Genomic DNA, 20,795 nt, shown 5'->3' with positions numbered 1-20,795 from the left:
AGGGGGGGCAGACTGGGGGTGGATAGAGTGAGGGGGATGGGAGACTGGGGGTGTATAGAGGGAGGGGGGCAGACTGGGGGTGGATAGAGTGAGGGGGATGGGAGACTGGGGGTGGATAGAGGGAGGGGGATGGGAGACTGGGGGTGGATGGGGGGGAGGGAGACTGCGGGGGGAGAACTGGGGGGGATAGGAGGAGGGAGGTGGGGGGAAGAGACTGGGGGGGGGACTGAGGGGCGGTTAGATGGGGGGAGAACGGTGACAGACAGACGGGGGGAGGGGGGAGAGGGAGATGAGGGGACAGAGAGAAAGGGGACGGGGGAGAGGTATGATCTAAAGTGTCCCAAAGTGCTTTACAGTCAATGAATTGTTGTCACTGTTCCAAGAAATGCGGCAGCTGCTTTATGCACAGGAAGCTCTCTCAAACAGCAATTAAATAACGATGAAATTATCTGTTTTAGTGATCAGTTGAGGAGAAATATAGATCAGGACACCGAGGGGTGGGGGGGTGGAATTTCCCTGCTCTTAGAAATAATCTTGTGGCATTCACCTGAGAGAGCAGATGGGACCTCGGTTTAAAGCCTCATCCGAAAGGCAGCACCTCTGACCATGCCGTGCTCCCTCAGTACTGCACTGAAGTATCAGCCTGGATTAGGTGCTCAAATGTCTCGACTGGGACTCGAACCTTTTGGGTCAGAGGTAACAGAGTTTCTCACTGAGCTACAGCTTTGTTGCGAAATTTCCAGTTGTCCTCCAGCATCAACAGCTTTTTGGGGAATAGAGTTCCAGATTTCCACTGCCCTTTGTGTGAAGAAGGGTTTCCTGACATCATCCCTGAATGGCCCAGCTCGAATTTTAAGGTTATGCCCCCTTGTTCTCGAATCTCTTTCCGCCCCCCCCCCCCTCCCAACAGAGGGAAATAGTTTCTCGCTCCCTCTCTCTCAACCCTATCAACTGCTTTATTTGTTTTAAACACCTCAATAAGACTGACGGTAATACAACACATTTTTCAATCTGAATAATAGCTCAAAGTTCTTGAAATGCAGGACAGGGTAGAGGCTCCTGCGACCAGTGGGCATTGCAGTAATTATCATCATCATCATAGGCGGTCCCTCGAACGAGAATGACTTGCTTCTACGTGAGTTCACAGATGTTTCAATGAAGGACCCGATATTCCAGTCCTGGTCCGTGCTGCCCCTGGGCCCTCGGCTTTTCTGGCCACTCCTCCGCCACGATACACTTGCTGAGATTTGGCGAGTGATCGCGGCAGAGGTGCGGCAAATGTTTGGTGCGGAGGTGCAGTGAGAGATTGTGGCAGAGGTGCAGCAATAGTGACTGGTTGACACGGATGACAGCGTTGTGATTTAGATTTATAAGTTTCCTTTTTGTCTGGTTGGTGATACGTCCTTACTATACAGTATAAATGCACACGAGGCCCATGCTTGAGAGAAGGTCAGTCTGTGACCTGTCCTTTATTTCATAGCACTCAAGTGATGGAAGTGGGTGGAGCTTCCCCTTTTATATCTGAAGGTCTAGATTAGGAGTGTCTCCCACAAGTTCACCACCTAGTGGTCAGTGTTCTCACAGTGTACAACTTAGGTCAGATTATACATGGGTTACAATGCTGGTTGAATACATGACATCACTCCCCCCCCCCCCCCCCCCAAAGTCTTATTGGGATCACAGGTTGAGTCTCTCTGGTGGTTTACGCTCCCTTGTAGAGCGCCTGAGTTGGGGCTCCGGTTGTTGGGCGCTGGCCTGAGTGTCTGTTGTTTGTGGTGCCTCAGGCCTGTCCGGACTGCCCACAGTGACTGGGCTCTCCTCCCTTTGGTTCCTGTGTTCGGTCACCTGTGGTGGAGTGAACTCTACATAGTGTTCTTCCTCTGCTTCTATGGTGTTGCTGAACCTCCTTTTTGTTTGTTCCACATGTTTGCGGCAGATTTGTCCATTGTTAAGTTTAACGACCAGAATCCTATTTCCCTCTTTGGCAACCACAGTGCCTGCGAGCCATTTAGGCCCTGCAGCGTAGTTGAGGACAAAAATAGGGTCATTTACATCAATACATCGCGCCCTCGCATTCCTGTCATGGTAGTCATATTGTGACTGACGCCTGCTCTCGACAGTTTCTTTCATGGTGGGGTGTATAAGGGATAACTGGGTTTTGAGTGTCCTTTTCATTAGCAGCTCTGCGGGTGGAACCCCTATGAGCGAATGTAGTCGGGATCTGTAGGCCAACAGGAGGCGTGATAAGCGGCATTCCCTGTTTGATTATCTGCACTGCTCGTTCTGCCTGGCTGTTTGAGGCCGGCTTGAACGGTGCCGTTCTAACATGGTTAATTCAATTGCCTGCCATGAAGCCCTGGAATTCAGTGCTTATGAAGCATGGGCCATTGTCGCTGACCAAGATGTCCGGTTGACCGTGGGTGGCGAACATTGCCTGTAGACTTTCTACCGTGACAGAGGATGTGTTTGAATTTAAAATGTCACACTCGATCCATTTGGAGTAGGCGTCTACTACAACCAAAAACATTTTCCCCATGAAAGGACCTGCGTAGTCCACATGGATACGTGACCAAGGCTTGGCGGGCCAGGGGCTAAGAGGGGCTTCCCTGGGCGCATTGCCCAGCTGGGCACATGTGTTGCACCTGCGATCACAAAGTTCCAGATCTGCGTCTATCCCTGGCCACCAAACGTGTGACCTGGCAATTGCCTTCATCGTGACAATGCCCGGGTGCTCATTGTGGAGTTCTCTGATGAACACCTCTCTGCCCATCTGGGGCATGACTACGCGGTTTCTCCACAGTAGGCAATCGGCCTGAAACGAGAGTTCATCCTTGCGCCTGAGAAATGGTTTAAATTTCTCAGGGCATGCCCTGTACGTGGCTGCCCAGTCCCCATTCAGGACACATTTCTTGACTAGAGACAATAGCGGGTCTCTATTTGTCCAGACTTTAATCTGACGGGCTGTCATGGGTGAGCCTTCGCTTCCGAAAGCTTCAACAGCCATGACCATCTCAGCAGCATGGTCGGTAGCCCCCTCAGTGGTGGCTAGTGGGAGCCCGCTGAGTGCATCGGTGCAGTTTTCGGTGCCCAGTCTGTGCCGAATTGTGTAGTCATAGGCGGCTAACGTGAGTGCCCACCTCTGTATGCGGGCCGATGCGTTTGCATTTATGGCCTTGTTGTCGGCCAAAAGGGTCGTTAGGGGTTTGTGATCTGTCTCCAGCTCAAATTTCCTGCCAAACAGGTACTGGTGCATTTTCTTTACCGCATAAACACATGCGAGCGCCTCCTTTTCTACCATCCCGTAGCCCCTTTCTGCCTGGGACAGACTTCTGGAGGCATAAGCTACCGGCTGTAACTGACCCTTGGCATTGACATGCTGCAACACACACCCGACACCATAGGACAACGCATCGCACGTTAACACAAGTTTCTTACATGGGTCATATAGCGTGAACAGATTGTTGGAACATAACAAATTGCGTGCTCTATTAAAAGCCCTTTCCTGGCTGTCCCACCAGACCCATTCGCGACCTTTGCGTAGGAGCACGTGTAGCGGCTCTAGCAGCGTGCTCAATTTGGGAAGAAAGTTACCAAAATAGTTCAGGAGCCCCAGGAATGAACGCAGCTCCGTCGTGTTACGGGGTCTGGGTGCTCTCTGGATCGCTTCCGTCTTGGACGCAGTAGGGCTGATCCCGTCTGCGCCAGGAATTCATCCCCAGGAATTCTACCTCTGGAGCTAGGAAGACGCACTTCGCCTTTTTCAGTCGCAGCCCTACCCGGTCCAGTCTGCGTAGCAGCACCTCCAGGTTGTGGAGGTGTTCTTCAATATCGTAACCCGTAATGAGGATGTCGTCCTGAAAAACCACCATCCCTGGAATCGACTTGAGGAGGCTTTCCATATTTCGTTGGAAGATCGCGGCGGCCGAGTGAATCCCGAACGGACATCTGTTTTACTCAGTTAACCCCTTGTGTGTCGTGATGGTGGTCAGCTTCTTCGACTCACTCGCCAGCTCCTGGGTCATGTAAGCTGAGGTCAGGTCCAAATTTGAAAAAAGTTTGCCACCGGATAGCGTCGCAAAGAGGTCCTCCGCTCTCGGTAGCGGGTACTGGTCTTGGAGTGACACCCGATTGATGGTGGCCTTGTAATCGCCACATATCCTGACCGACCCATCCGCCTTGATCACCAGCACAATCGGGCTCGCCCAGTCACTGAATTCGACTGGCGAGATGATGCCTTCCCTCAGCAGGCGGTCCAATTTGCCTTCTATCTTTTCCCGCATCATGTATGGCACCGCTCTGGCCTTGTGGTGTACTGTCCTGACGGCTGGGTTTATGTGAATCACTACCTTGGCCCCCATGAAAGTGCCAATGCCGGGTTGAAATAATGAGTCAAATTTGTCCAGGATCTGTGAGCATGATACTCGCTCCACAGAGGAAATTGCATTGACATCGCCCCATTTCCAGTTCATGACAGCAAGCCAACTCCTCCCCAGTAGTGCGGGACCGTCCCCTGGGACAACCCAGAATGGCAACCTGTTCTCCGAATCTTTGTGGGTCATGACTACCGTGGCGCTGCCTGGCACTGGAATGATCTGCTTTGTGTAAGTCCGTAGCTGTGCGTCAATCGGCGATAATTTTGGCCTCCTGGCCTTGGACGCCCACAACTTTTCGAACTGTTTGATACCCATCAGGGACTGGCTGGCTCCCGTGTCTAGCTCCATTGATACTGGGATGCCATTGAGGAGCACTTTCATCATTATCGGTGGCGTCCTGGTGTATGAACTGTATATGTGCTCCACATGAACTCGCTGAACTTCAGCTTCCAGCAATTTCCCCCAGCGTTCATTTCTGCAGGTATTTTGCTCATCTCTGCAAACTCCGGCTGAGTGTGTGCCTCCACGCCTCCAGCATCAGCTGCTGTTTGAAACAAAAGGTCCCTTGCCAGTTGATCGTCCCTGAGTGCCCCTGTTATTGCCCTTGCCTGGAGAACTGTGTGCTGCTTTAACAATGTTGAATCTCTGTCCCAACCATTCCTTAACACAGTACCTCTCGTCTGTTCTGCTAGTGGCCATGCTCGCGTGGTTTAAATCCCAGTTTCTTGTCGCCATTAATATGTCCTTACTATATAGTATAAATGCACACGAGGCCCATGCTTGAGAGGTCAGTCTGTGACCTGTCCTTTATTTCATAGCACTCAAGTGATGGAAGTGGGTGGAGCTTCCCTTTTTATATCTGAAAGTCTAGATTAGGAGTGTCTCCCACAAGTTCACCACCTAGTGGTCAGTGTTCTCACAGTGTACAACTTAGGTCAGATTATACATGGGTTACAATGCTGGTTGAATACGTGTTTAAATAATTGTATTCGTTGTGTGCCCAAGTGCAGAACAACTTGCATTTCTCTAGCGCCTTTAACGTAGTAAACCGCCCCCAGGGCCTTTCACATGAAACAGGAGATATTCCTCAGAGTGGGCACTTGCAGAATTGGTTCTCTGTTGATGACACTGGGGCAACCCTTATTGGTCAACTCCAAATAGGCACGTGCAAAACACAGCCAGGCGACCGTGATCTGGAGAAACTGTTAAAAAATGATGTCTGGAAGCTTCTTTTTAATGCCGAGCGATGAACATCCAAAATGGTAGATGTGGCCAAAATCAGTGAGGAGTTTCGGTGCTATGAATGTGGGGTGTGAGCGCTGGAGAGCCATAGGTTTCTAGGAAATAATGAGTTTTATGGCCAAATATCTTCCTTGTCTGCACTTTAATTCGGAAACTTAACTTCTTTCTAACGTGGATTAACTTGCTGCAAATTTTTTAAATCTTTAAAATTTCAGTGTTTTTAACCTCTTGTGCAAATGTTTGTATTATTTGGCAGCTAATGACTCCCAAAACCTGCTGAGAATGTACACTTAGCCCAAGTTGGTGCAAGTGTAACTATTTTCTCCTGTCCAGCCCAGTGTTTTCTAAATTAAAAAAAAAAATCAGTTCGGTAACTAAGTGAATCGCTGCTTTTAATCTTTCATCTTGTATTCTATCCATTGGGACCTGTGAGTTCACTGGCTGCTGATTGGAACTTGGCAATATTTCTTTTCTCAACCTCAACAGAGTAAATGAAGTTAGAAAGTGAAGGAAACTTTGCTAAATGGGAAGCTGAGCCTGGGAATTGAGCCCTGCTTGGCTTTGAATTTAGTCCAGTCAAACAAACTCTGCAAGAATGCCAGAGAACCTCTTCAATTGCCTATTGAAAATAGCACTAACTGCCCGCCCCCCCACCCCCCCAAGAAATGAGTTCAAGCTTCGAGCCTACAATCTTCACTGAATATTTGATGGTAACTATGGTGCTTTGCTATAGGAAAACTGGCGAGTTAATCGGCCTCCATGTGACAGCTGTGGCTCAGTGGGTAGCACTCTCGCCTCTGAGTCAGAAGGTTGTGGGTTCAGAAGGGACTTGAGCGCACAAATCTAGGCTGACACTCCAGTGCAGTACTGAGGAAGTGCAGCACTGTCGGAGGTGCTGTCCTTTGGATGAGATGTTAAACCGGTGGATGTAAAAGATCCCATGGCACTATTTGAAGAAGAGCAAGGGAGTTATCCCTGATGTCCTGGCCAATATTTATCCCTCAATCAACATAACAAAAACAGGTGATCTGGTCATTATCACATTTTTGTTTGTGGGAGCTTGCTGTGCGCAAGTTGGCTGCCGCATTTCACACATTACAACAGTGACTACACTCCAAAAGTACCTCACTGGCTGTAAAACGCTTTGAGACGTCCGGTGGTCGTGAAAGGCACTATATAAATGCAAGTTTTTGTTTTTCTCTCATCCCCTGGTTCTTTTGTGCCATTGCAGCTGATTTCAGAATGGCATTGGCAGACTCTTCAGGACAGGTTACCAAGATGGGCATGGCGTGATGTGCCTCGAGAGAAGGGAGAGGAGAAAATAGCTTTGGCAAAGTGACTAATGATGCTGTTACGACCTGTGAATCTGTGCACAACTTGTCTTGTTTCTATTATACAACTGCTGTACCTGCAAACTATCCTTTTGTGTTTCATGCGCAAGGGCCTGGGGGTACTGTGCATGAAATACAAAAGGGTAGTATGCAGGTACAGCAAGTGATCAGGGAGGCCAATGGTATCTTGGCCTTTATTGCAGAGGGGATGGAGTGGAAAAGCAGGGAAGTCTTGCCGCAGCTATATAAGGTGTTGGTGAGGCCACACCTGGAATACTGCGTACAGTTTTGGTTTCCATATCCATGAAAGGATATACTTGCTTTGGAGACAGTTCAGAGAAGGTTCACGAGGTTGATTCCGGGGATGAGGGGGTTGATTTATGAGGAAAGGTTGAGTCGGTTGGGCCTCTACTCATTGGAATTCAGAAGAATGAGAGGTGATCTTATCGAAACTTATACGATTATAAGGGAGCTTGACCAGGTGGATGCAGAGAGGATGTTTCCACTGATGGGGGAGATTAGAACTAGAGGGCATGATAGAATAAGGGGCAGACCATTTAAAACAGAGATGAGGAGGAATTTCTTGAGGGTTGTAAATCTGTGGAATTTGTTGCCTCAGAGAGCTGTGGAAGCTGGGACATTGAATAAATTTAAGACAGAAATAGACAGTTTCTTGAGCGATAAGGGGGCCTACTCCTGTTCCTATTTATGTTCTTATGTTCAAGTGGAAATACTTCTGTATAATTCTCGGGCTCCCAGGGCTGTGGAATCAGCCCAGTCTCTTTGCAGGATAACTGCACAGAAGGAAATTAAGTCTTGCATTTCTAAAGTCTAATTCACGACCTCTGTGCAGTCACTGTTGTACTGTAGGAAACACTGCAGCCAATTTGCACACAGCAAGGTCCCACAAGCAGCAATGAGATAATGATCAGATAATGGGGGGGAAATTGCAATCGGAGGCTTCCTTCGGACAAATCTACGAAAATACACGACGGTCCCAGAGGAACGTAGGATTCCGGTCGGAGGCCTTCATTTGCTGTGCAGCGCATGGAAACATGTCTTCCCGTATCCTGGGACCACGTGGGCTTGGACCACAAGAACATAAGAAATAGGAGCAGGAGTAGGCCATTTGGCCCCTCGAGCCTGCTCCACCATTTAATAAGATGATGGCTGATCTGATCATGGGCTCAGTTCCACTTCCCTACCCGCTCCCCATAACCCTTTACTCCTTATCGCTCAAAAATCTGTCTAGCTCCGCCTTAAATATATTCATTTGACCACCAACCACTATCTAGTATTCTCATTGATAATAATCGAAGCTCTGATTTTATGAGCTCTCATTAATATCAATGAGAATACCCCCCTAAAACAAGAAACACAACACAATGGGCCCAAGTTTCCACATGATAAAAAACGGGCGCCCCTCCGAGCTGGGCGCCCGTTTTTCGCGCCTAAAACGGCGCCTAAAAAAAAAAAATTGCGATTCTGGAGCGTTCTGCAGCTCCTTGTCTGTCTGGCGCGGCGCCCAGGGGGCGGAGCCTACACTCACGCCGATTTTGTAAGTGGGAGGGGGCGGGTACTATTTAAATTAGTTTTTTTCCTGCCGGCAACGCTGCACGTGCGTGTTGGAGCGTTCGCGCACGCACAGTGTGAAAAAAACATTGGCACTCGGCCATTTTTGTAGTTCTTTGTAGCTATTTAATTTTTGAATTTTTTTTTAATAAAAGCACATTAGCACTTGCAGCCTTCTCACTGTCTCTTCCCCCCCCCCCCCCCCCCCCCCCCCCCCCGGGAAGAACGGGCGCCTCCCCCCCGCGGGAAAGAACGGGCGCCTCCTCTCTCCTCCCCCCTCCCCGCGGGAAGAATGGGCGCCTCAGGCTGACTGCAGCATTCTCTGTTCCTGAAGCACTTTCACACAGGTAGGAAGATGGTTTATTTGCTTATAAATGTTTATTCAGGTTGGATTTATTTGTATAATATTTGTAGAAGTATAAATAAGGATTTATTGTAGAATTTAATGACTTCCCTTCCCCCCCACCTCGTTCTGGACGCCTAATTTGCGCCTGATTTTTTAATGTGTAGAACAGGTTTTTTCAGTTCTACAAAAATCTTCACTTGCTCCATTCTAACTTAGTTTGGAGTACGTTTTCACTGTGGAAACTTTGAAATCAGGCGTCAGTGGCCGGACACGCCCCCTTTTGAAGAAAAATTCTGTTCCAAAGTAGAACTGTTCCACCTGACTAGAACTGCAGAAAAAAAAATGTGGAGAATTGCGATTTCTAAGATAGTCCGTTCTCCACCAGTTGCTCCTAAAAATCAGGCGCAAATCATGTGGAAACTTGGGCCCAATAAATAAACAAAACACCTTGCATATTTAAAATTAACTGAAATTGAATGTAATTAAATGTTTTTGAAAAAAATATATATTTTGGGATTTTTTTTTGTTTTTTTAATAGGGTTAAAAATAAACTTGCCTTAATGGACAGGGTTTTTAATATAAAAATGAATCATTACATTTAATTTTTCTATATTTTAAAACTCTTGCACTGGTAAAAAGTAAGCTACATGCTTTTGCCAGGCGTAAGAGTTTGAAGGACATTCGTTGGGCCAATAGCCCAATCTCTCCACTCCGTGAATGTCCTTCTCCCTGGGATGGATTGGATCTGTCAAAAGAAACTTTGAGAGATCGCAAAAGCTGGTTTTCGGCGCATGCGCATCTCGCCCTGAAAACCGGCTTTTGCGAGGCCTCGGTGGGTCCCTGCACAGTTCCTACGCACCCGACGAGGCCGGAATTTTCGGCCCAACCTGTTTTTTTTTTTAGTGATGATGGTTGAGGGACAAGTATTGGCCAGTGCTGGAAGGACAAACAGTATGTAACAAAACTTCAGTCTGGCAACGCATTGATTCAAATCCCTCCGTGGTCTCTTCCCCTTCTGACGTCTAACAACTAACCCTCAGATCTCTACATTCCTCCAATTCTGGCCCCTTGCACTGCCCCAATATTCATCGCTCCACCATTCAGCCTTCAGCTGCCTAGGCTCTAAGCTCCGGAATTCACTCCCTAAACCTGTCCGTCTCTCTACCTCTCCTTTAAGACGCTCCTTAAATCCTACTCCTGTGAAGCATCTACATTACATCGCTACATTAAAGAAATAATGACGTGGATTTACATAATGCCTTTCACGACCACCGACGCCTCAAAGCACTTTACAGCCAATGAAGTACTTATATTTTTCGTGTTGTCACTGTTGTAATGTGGGAAACGTGGCAGCAAACTCCCACACACAATGTGATGATGATCGGACAATCAGGTTTTTTTAATGTTACGTTGATTGAGGGATAAATATTAGCCACGACACCAGGGAATAACTCCCTTGTTCTTAGAAATAGTGCCATCGGATATTTTACGTCGACCTGAGGGGGCAGATGGGGCCTCGGTTTAATGTCTCATCGGAAAAGCGGCATCTCCGACAGTGCAGCACTCCCTCAGCACTGCACTGGAGTGTCAGTCTAGATTTTGTTTTATGTGCTCAAGGTCCTATAGTGGGACTTGAACCCACAGCCTTCTGACTCAGGCAAGTGTGCTACCCAGTGAGCCACAGTTGACATGGCTAAAGGCACTATATAAATGCAAGTTGTTTGAAAATTGTAATTGACCCGTCAGTGTCTGATCATCAGGCCTCGAGCAGAAAACTGGATCGAGTGCTTGGCGAGCCAGAAACGTGTGGTTGCTATGTACGGGGCTGCCCAGATGCTGCACTTTGTGAGATGTCACTTGTGTCTCGGTGTGTCCAGAGGCAGATGCCCTGTCTCGTTTCTATGCAGCATTAAAGTGGGACTATATGATGGGTTGGTGGAAGGTTGTCAGTTTTGCATCTTTGAATGATTAATCGGTTTGAATTGCCTTTTGGGTTTTGTAAGAAAAAGACTTGCATTTTTATGTAATGCCATTCACAACCACCGGATGTCTCAAAGTGCCTTACAGCCAATCAAATGTAATCACTGTTGTAATGTGGGAAACGCGGCAGGCAACTTCTGCACAGCAAGCTCCCTCAAACGGCAGTGATAATGACCTGTTGTCGGAAAGAAAACCTTTCCAGATAGACGTAAATTACAGCAAACCGTGCTGTAATACTTGAAATAAATGTAGCTGGAATAATGTTTTCTCTCCTAGTTCTCAAGAGTACAGAAACTATTGGCATCAGCTACATCAAGGCATCGGAGTCCTATAACAAGAAGCTGGAAACTGAGATTCGAAGGCTGAAGTTTCCCTACAGAGTAAGCTTTGACATTTTGCATTCATTGTATTTCAAAAATCAGTGCAAATTTCTCCAGTATTTCATCCCTGGCTGGCTTCCACTGTCCTCTTCTGCCCTGAGGTAAAATCACCGAATGTTATCGCACTAGAGATGACAATTTGGGCCATTGTGCCTGTGCCAGCTCTCTGCAAGAGCTCTCCAATTAGTTCCACTCCCCTGCCCTAACTTTTTAAATATATATATTTTTTTTAGCTATTCACTTCCCTTTTTTAGATGAGATACAAATTCAGCCACTTGAATTTATGAAGTGCCTTTTTAAGGTAGTAAAACGTCCCACGGTGCTTGACATCGAGCCACGTGAGATATTAGGACAGCAGATCAAAAGCTTGGATATGAAAAAAAAATGGTGGAAATAGTTACCGTGACTCAGTAACTGGCTTAGTTTGAGTTGGGGCAGATGGCTGATCAACTATTTCCTCCCTAAATCAAGATTACAGAATGATCATTTCATAATACAAAACCACTGAAGCCTAAAAGCTTTGGTGCCGACCGTTTAGACACGACACCAGTCTCGTCCCATCCCCTTTTCGTCTAACCCTATCAGTATTTCCTTCTCTTCCTTTCTCCCTCCTGTGCTTATATAGCTTCCCCTTAAGTGCATCTATAATAGTCACCTCAACCACTCCTTGTGGTAGCCAGTTCCACATTACGTAGTGATTGCATAGTGTACAGCACATTCAGCCCAACTGGTCCTTGCTGGTGTTTATACTCCACACAAGCCTCTCTTCTAACTCCATCAGTATAACCTTCTATTCCTTTCTTCCTCGTGTGTTTATCTAGCTTGCTTTTAAATGTATCTATGCTATTCGCCTCAACTATTCCTTACCTCAACAATTTCCATTTTCTCACCACTCTCTGGGTAAAGAAGTTTCTCCTGAGTTCCCTACTGGATTTTTTAGTGACTATATTAATGGCCCCTAGGTTTCGTCTCCTCCACAAGTGGAAACATCATGTCTTCATCTACCATAACAAGCCCTTCAATCATATTCAAGACCGTTATCAGGTCACCCCTCTCTTTTCTAGAGAAAAGAGTCCCAACCTGTTCAATCTTTCCTGATGGGTATAACCTCTCAATTCTGGTATCATCCTTGTAAATCATTTTTGCATCTCCTCCAGTGCCTCGATATCCTTTTTATAATATGACAAGAACTGTTCACATACTCCAAGTGTGGTCCAACGAAGGTTATATTCAAGTTTAGCATAACTTCTCTGCTTTTCAATTCTATCCCTCCAGAACTTTGTATTAACCTGCATCACTACTTTTAGTGATTTGTGTCCTTTGTTCCTTATTATCTAAGGCCTCCTTATTATTCCTACTAAAATGAGCCACCTCACACTTGTCTAAATTTAAATTCATTTGCCAATTGTATGCCCATTCTGCAAGTTTATAATGTCATCTTGTATTTTGATGCAGTCTTCCTCTGTATTACCTAATCACTCTGAGTGAAGAAATTTCTCCTGAATTCCCTATAAAATTTTTGATGACTATGTCCCCAGTTCTGATCTCTCCCAGAAGTGGTAACATCCGAGAACATAAGAATTACGAGCTGGAGTGGGCCATTTGGCCCCTCGAGCCTGCTTTGCCACTTAGTAAGATCATGGCTGATCTGATCCTGGGCTTAGCTCCACTTCCCTGCCTGCTCCCCATAACCAACCCTTCACCCTCTTATTGTTCAAAAATTTGTCTATCACCACCTTAAATATATTTAATGACCCAGCCTCCACAGTTCTCTGGGGCAGAGAATTCCACAGATTTACGACCCTTTGAGAGAAAAAATTTCTCCTCATCTCCGTTCTAAATCTCCGGCTTACTCCTGGTTCCATGAGCTAGTGAGTACAGAAATAGGAGGATAGAGCAGATGAATGCGTGGCTGGAGAGATGGTGCAGGAAGGAAGGCTTTGGATTCCTGACGCATTGGGACCGCTTCTGGGGGAGGTGGGACCTGCACCAGCCGGATGGGTTGCACCTCAACATAGTCAGGACCAATATCTTCGTGGGGGGGTGGGATTGCTCGTGCTGTTGGGGGAGGGTTTAAACTAGCTTGGCAGGGGGATGGTAACCTGAGTAGATTCAGTAGGGAGGGAAGTAAAGCTGGAATTGGAAAGCAAGAATATAGAAAGTGAATTTGAAGGATAGAGGAAACAAGGAGGTCTGGCTGCATGAAATGGTATATACTTCAATGCAAGGAGTATAGCAAATAAGGCAGATGAACTGAGAGCACAGTTAGACACTTGGGAGTATGATATAGCTAGTACAGAGACATGGCTAAAAGAGGGGCAGGTATGGCAGCTCAACATTCCTGGTTACAGGATTTACAGACAGGATAGGGAGCGGGGGTAAAAAGGGGCGGGGGGGGTAGTCGCGGTATTGAAACGTAGAAAATAGGTGCAGGAGTAGGCCGTTCGGCCCTTCGAGCCTGCACCACCATTCAATGAGATCATGGCTGATCATTCCCTCAGTACCCCTTTCCTGCTTTCTCTCCATACCCCTTGATCCCTTTAGCTGGAAGGGCCATATCTAACTCCCTCTTGAATATATCCAATGAACTGGCATCAACTACTCTCTGCGGTAGAGAATTCCACAGGTTAACAACTCTGAGTGAAGAAGTTTCTCCTCATCTCAGTCCTAAATGGCCTACCCCTTATCCTAAGACTGTGTCCCCTGGTTCTGGACTTCCCCAACATCGGGAACATTCTTCCTGCATCTAACCTGTCCCGTCCTGTCAGAATCTTATGTTTCTATGAGATCCCCTCTCATCCTTCGAAACTCCAGTGTATAAAGGCCCAGTTGATCCAGTCTCTCCTCATATGTCAGTCCTGCCATCCCGGGAATCAGTCTGGTGAATCTTCACTGCACTCCCTCAATAGCAAGATTAGGAGACCAAAACTGAACACAATATTCCAGGTGAGGCCTCACCAATGCCCTGTACAACTGCAGTAAGACCTCCCTGCTCCTATACTCAAATCCCCTAGCTATGAAGGCCAACATACCATTTGCCGCCTTCACCATCTGCTGTACCTGCATGCCAACTTTCAATGACTGATGAACCATGACACCCAGGTCTCGTTGCACCTCCCCATTTCCTAATCTGCCGCCATTCAGATAATATTCTGCCTTCATGTTTTTGCCCCCAAAGTGGATAACCTCACATTTATCCACATTATACTGCATCTGTTATGCACTTGCCCACTCACCTAACCTGTCCAAGTCATCCTGCAGCCTCTTAGTGTCCTCCTCACAGCTCACGCCGCCACCCAGTTTAATGTCATCTGCAAACTTGGTGATATTACACTCAATTCCTTCATCTAAATCATTGATGTATATTGTAAAGAGCTGGGGTCCCAGCACTGAGCCCTGCGGCACTCCACTAGTCACTGCCTGCCATTCTGAAAAGGACCCGTTTATCCCGACTCTCTGCTTTGTCTGCCAACCAGTTCTCTATCCACATCATTACATTACCCCCAATACCATGTGCTTTGATTTTGCACGCCAATCTCTTGTGTGGGACCTTGTCAAAAGCCTTTTGAAAGTCCAAATACACCACATCCACTGGTTTTCCCTTGTCCACTCTACTAGTTACATCCTCAAAAAATTCCAGAAGATTTGTCAAGCATGATTTCCCTTTCATAAATCCATGCTGACTTGGACTGATCCTGTCACTGCTTTCCATATGCACTGCTATTTCATCTTTAATAATTGATTCCAACATTTTCCCCACTACTGATGTCAGGCTAACTAGTCTATAATTACACGTTTTCTCTCTCTCTCTCTCCTTTTTTAAAAAGTTGTCTTACATTAGCTACCCTCCAGTCCATATGAACTGATCCAGAGTTGAGAAATTGTTGGAAAATGATCACCAATGCATCCACTATTTCTATGGCCACTTCCTTAAGTACTCTGAGATGCAGACTATCAGGTCCCGGGGATTTATCGGCCTTCAATCCCATCAATTTTCCTAACACAATTTCCTGCTTTATAAGGATATCCTTCAGTTCCTCCTCCTCACTAGATCCTTGGCCCCCTAGTATTTCCGGAAGGTTATTTGTGTCTTCCTTTGTGAAAACAGAACCAAAGTATTTGTTTAACTTGTCCGCCATTTCTTTGTTCCTCATTATAAATTCACTTGAATCCGACTGCAAGGGACCTACGTTTGTTTTCACTTATCTTTTTCTCTTCACATATCTGTAGAAGCTTTTGCAGTCAGTTTTTATGTTCCCAGCAAGCTTCCTCTCATACTTGTATTTTCCCCCTCCTAATTAAACCCTTTGTCCTCCTCTGCTGCATTACAAAATTCTCTCAGTCCTCAGGTTTGCTGCATTTTCTGGCCAATTTATATGCCTCTTCCTTGGATTTAACCTTGTTTTCCCTTGTTAGCCACGGTTGAGCCAGCTTCCCAGTTTTATTTTTACTCCAGACAGGGATGTACAATTGTTGAAGTTCATCCATGTGATCTTTAAATGTTTGCCATTGCCTATCCACTGTCAACTCTAAGTATCACTCGCCAGTCTATTCTAGCCAATTCACCCCTCATACCATCGAAGTTATCTTTCCTTAAGTTCAGGACCCTAGTCACTGAATTAATAACTGTGTCACTCTCCATCTTAATGAAGAATTTACCATATTATGGTCACTCTTCCCCAAGGGGCCTCGCACATTAAGATTGTTAATTAGTCCTTTCTCATTACACAGCACCCAGTCTAGGATGGCGAGCCCTCTTGTTGGTTCCTCGACATATTGGTCTAGAAAACCATCCCTAATACACTCCAGGAAATCCTCCTCCACCGCATTGCTCCCAGTTTGGTTAGTCCAGTCAATGTGTAGATTAAAGTCGCCCATGATAACTGCTGTACCTTGATTGCATGCATCCCTAATTTCTTGTTTGATGCTGTCCCCATCCTCACTACTACTGAGGTACCCTGCGATTCCTACTCTGACTAGCATGTGGCACTGGTAGCAATCCTGAGATTACTATTTTTGAGGTCCTACTTTTTAATTTAGCTCCTAGCTCCCTAAATTCGTCTTGTCGGACCTCATCCCGTTTTTTACCTATATCGTTGGTTCCTGTATGCCCCACGACAACTGGTTGTTCACCCTCCCTCTTCAAAATGTCCTGCACCCGCTCTGAGACATCCTTGGCCCTTGTACCAGGGAGGCAACATACCATCCTGGAGTCACGGTTGCGGCCGCAGAAACATCTATTTATCCCCCTTACAATAGAATCCCCTATCATTACAGCTCTCCCACTCTTTTCCCTGTGCAGCAGAGCCACCCACGGTGCCATGAACTTGCTGCTGCCCTCTCCTGATGAGTCATCCCTCTCAACAATACCCAAAGCGATGTATCTGTTTCGCAGGGGGATGACCGCTGGGAACCCCTGCACTACTTTCCCTCCACTGCTCTTCCTATTGATCACCCATTCCCTATCTGGCTGTGTACCCTTTACCTGCGGTAAGACCAACTCACTAAACATGCTATTCACATCATCCTCAGCATCGCGGATGCTCCAGAGTTCATCCACCCGCGGCTCCAGTGCCACACTGCGGTCTGTCAGGTGCTGCAGGCGGATGCACTTCCCGCACATGTAGTCGTCAGGGACACTGGAAGCGTCCCTGACTTCCCACATGGTACAGGAGGAGCATAACACGTGTCCGAGCTCTCCTGCCATGACATAACCCCTAGATTAACTTAGTTTGGCAACAACAATGCTAAAAGTTACTTATTGATAAAGAAAAGGGAAAAAGAAAAACTACTCACCAATCACCAGCCAATCACTTACCCCCTTGGCTGTGATGTCACCTTTCTATTTATTTTTTGCCTTCTCTCCCTGCTGCAGCTGCACTGGCTGGTCTCCCGACTCGACGCTGCTCCTCCTCCTCGCTCTCCCGCTCCCCGACTGCTGATGATGGGCCTTTTGTAGGCCTCCCGACTCGATGCTGCTCCTCCTCCACGCTCTCCTGCTCCCCGACTGCTGCTGATCAAAGAAACTATTATAGCTGTGAGGAGGGATGATATGTTAGAGGGATCATCAATCGAGGCCATATGGGTCGAAATGAAAAATAAAAAAGGGGCGATCACACTGCTGGGCGTGTATTATAGACCCCCCCCCCCCCGGCCAAACAGGGAGAGGGAGATAGAAGAGCAAATATGTAGGCAAATTTCTGAAGTGCAAAAACTATAGGGCAGTAATAGAGGATTTCAACTATCCTAATATTAACTAGGACAAAATTAGTGTGAAGGGTTTAGAGTGTGCAGAATTCCTAAAATGCATTCAGGAGAACGTTTTTAGCCAGCATGTAGCAAGCCCAGCATGGGAGAGGGACGATTCTGGATTTTGTTTTCTGGAATGAAGCTGGGCAGGTGGAAGGGGTATCAGTGGGAGAGAATAAAGGTGCTAGTGACCATAATTCAGTTAGATTTAAGGTAGTTATGCAAAAGGACAAGGATAGATCAGGAATAAAAGTTCGATATGGGGAAAAGCCAACTTTGCTAAGCTGAGAGGTGATTTAGCCATAGTGGACTGGAAACAGCTACTTGAAGGTAATTCAGTGTCAGAACAGTGGGAGGCATTCAAGGAGGAGATCTGGAGGGTTCAGGCCAAATATGTGCCCTTGAAGAAAAAGGGTGGGACTAACAAATCTAGAGCCCCCTGGATGTCTAGGGACATACAGGGTAGGTTAAAGAAAAGAAAGGGAAGCTTATGATAAATACCGAGGCCTAAATACTGCAGAATCTGTAAGTATAGAAAGTCCAGGGGTAAAATTATGGGATTTTAGGAAAGCAAAGAGTGAGCATGAAAAATTCTTGGCAAGGAAAACCTAAAGATGTTTTATAAATATATTAAGAGCAAGAGGATAACTAAAGAAAGTGTAGAGCCTATTAGAGACCATGATGGTAATCTGTGTGTGGAGGCGGAAGATGTGGGTATGGTTCTTAATGAATACCTTGCACCTGTTTTCACAAAAGAGAGGGGCGATGCAGACACTGCTATCAAGGAGGAGGAATATTTGATGAAATAAACATAGTGGGAGAGGAGGTATTAAGGGGTTTAGCAGCTTTGAAAGTGGATAAGTCCCTAGGCCTGGATGAAATGTATCCTAGGCTGTTAAGTGAAGCAGAAGAGGAAATAGCAGAGGCTTTGACCATCATTTTCCAATCCCCTCTGGCTTCAGAGGACTGGAAGACTGCTAATGTGGCACCTTTGTTTAAGAAGGGAGAAAGGGATAGACCGAGTAATTACAGGCAAGTCAGCCTAACCTCAGTAGTGGGAAAATTATTGGAAAAAATCCTGAAGGACAGGATAAATCTTCATTTAGAAAGACACAGATTAATCAAGGACAGTCAGCATGGATTTGTTACGGGAAGGACTAACTTGATTGAATTTTTCGAGGAGCTAACCAGGAGGGTCGATGAGGGCAGTGCGTATGATGTTGTGTATGTGGATTTTAGCAAAGCTTTTGATAAAGGTTCCACATGGCAGACCAGTTACGAAAGTAAAAGCCCATGGGATCCAGGGCAAAGTGGCAAGTTGGATCCAAAATTGGCTCGGAGGCAGGAAGCAAAGAGTAATGTTTGATGGGTGTTTTTGTGACTGGAAGGATGTTTCCAGTGGGGTTCCGCAGGGCTCTTGCTTTTTGTGGTATGCATCAATGATCTAGACTTGAATATAAGGGGTATGATTAAGAAATTTGCAGATGATGCAAAAATAGGCTGTGTGGTTGATAATGAAGAAAGCAGCTGTGGACTGCAGAAAGATATCAATCAACTGGTTGGGTGGGCAGAACAGTAGCAAATGGAATTGAATCCGGAGAAGTGAGAGTTAATGCATTTGGGGAAGGCTAACAAGGAAAGGGAATACACATTAAATGGTAGGACACTGAAGTGTAGAGGAACAAAGGGACCTTGGAGTACATGTCCACAGATCCCTGAAGATAGCAGGCCAGGTAGATAAGGTGGTTAAGAAGACATACGGAATGCTTGCCTTTATTAGCTGAGGCATGGAATATAAGAGCATGGGGCTAATACTTGAACTGTATAAAACATTTGTTAGGCCACAGCTGGAGTACTGCGTGCAGTTCTGGTCACCGCATTACAGGAAGGACGTGATTGCACGAGAGAGGAGGCAGAGGAGATTTACGAGGATGTTGCCAGGAGTGGAGAATCTAAGCTATGAGGACAGATTGGATAGGCTGGGTTTGTTTTCGTTGGAACAGAGGAGGCAGAGAGGAGACCTCATTGAAGTGTATAAAATTAAGGGGCCTAGATATAGTGGATAGAAAGGGCCTATTTCCCTTAGCAGAGGGGTCAATAACCAGAAGGCGTAAATTTAAAGTAATTGGTAGAAGGTTTAGAGGGGAATTGAGGGGAAATTTCTTCATGCTGAGGGTTGTGGGGGTCTGGAACTCACTGCCTGAAAGGGCGGTAGAGGCAGAAACCCTCGCCACATTTTAAAAAGTACTTGGATGGGCATTTGAAGTGCAGTAACCTACAGGGTTACGGACCGAGAGCTGGAGCGTGGGATTAGGCTGGATAGCTCGTTGTTGGCCGGCACAGACACGATGGGCCGAAATGGCCTCCTTTCATGCTGTAAACTTCTATGATATAAATGGGCGACTCCTTATTCTTAGACTATGCCCCCCCAGTTCTAGATTCCCCCACGAGTGGAAGCATCCTCTCTGCATCTACCTTGTCGAGCCCCCTCATTTTATGTTTCAATAAGATCACCTTTCATTCTTTTAAACTCCAATTTTATAGGCCCAACCTGCTCAACCTTTCTTCATAAGTCAACCCCTTCATCTCGAATCAACCTAGTGACCCTTCTCTGAACTGCCTCCAATGCAAGTATATCCCTCCTTAAATACGGAGACCAAAACTGTATGAAGTACTCCAGGTGTAGTTTTACCAAGGTCCTGTACAGTTGTAGCACGACTTCCCTGCTTTTATACACTCTTCTCCCTTGCAATAAAGGCCAACAATTCATTTGCCCTCCTGATTACTTGCTGTGCCTGTATAATATCTTTTTGTGTTTCATGCACAAGGACCCCCAGGTCACTCTGTACTGCAGCATTTTGTAATCTCGCTCCATTTAAATAATAATTTGCTATTTCATTTTCCTGCCAAAGTGGATAACCTCTCATTTTCCCACATTATACTCCATCTGCCAAATGTTTGCCCACTCAGTTAGCTTGTCTATATCCCTTTGCAGATTCTTTGTGTCCTCCTCACAACTTGCCTGGATTCTGGGGAGGTCCCAGCGGATTGGAAAATCGCAAATGTAACACCCCTATTTAAAAAAGGAGGCAGACAGAAATCAGGAAACTATAGACCAGTTAGCCTAACATCTGTCGTTGGGAAAATGCTGGCCTCCATTATTAAGGAGGCAATAGCAGGACATTTAGAAAAGGATAATTCAATCAAGCAGAGTCAGCATGGTTTTATGGAAAATAAATCATGTTTGACAAATTTGCTGGAATTCTTTGAGGGTGGATAAAGGGGAACCAGTGGATGTGGTATATTTGGATTTCCAGAAGGC

At 46.3% G+C, this 20,795-nt stretch overlaps 1 protein-coding gene across 1 annotated transcript in view; it reads left to right on the top strand.

Moving 5' to 3' along the window:
• prim2 (DNA primase subunit 2) overlaps positions 1 to 20,795 on the top strand; it is a 266,094-nt gene that overhangs the window by 2,172 nt on the left and 243,127 nt on the right. Inside the window, exon 2 of the mRNA XM_070884338.1 lies at positions 11,121 to 11,224. Coding sequence (XP_070740439.1) covers positions 11,121 to 11,224 — 104 coding nt within the window. The remainder of the gene's footprint in view (positions 1 to 11,120; positions 11,225 to 20,795) is intronic.

Source organism: Pristiophorus japonicus, chromosome 7, assembly GCF_044704955.1.
Source record: "Pristiophorus japonicus isolate sPriJap1 chromosome 7, sPriJap1.hap1, whole genome shotgun sequence".
Taxonomy (NCBI): domain Eukaryota; kingdom Metazoa; phylum Chordata; class Chondrichthyes; family Pristiophoridae; genus Pristiophorus; species Pristiophorus japonicus.
This window is presented reverse-complemented; position numbering and strand designations above follow the sequence as displayed.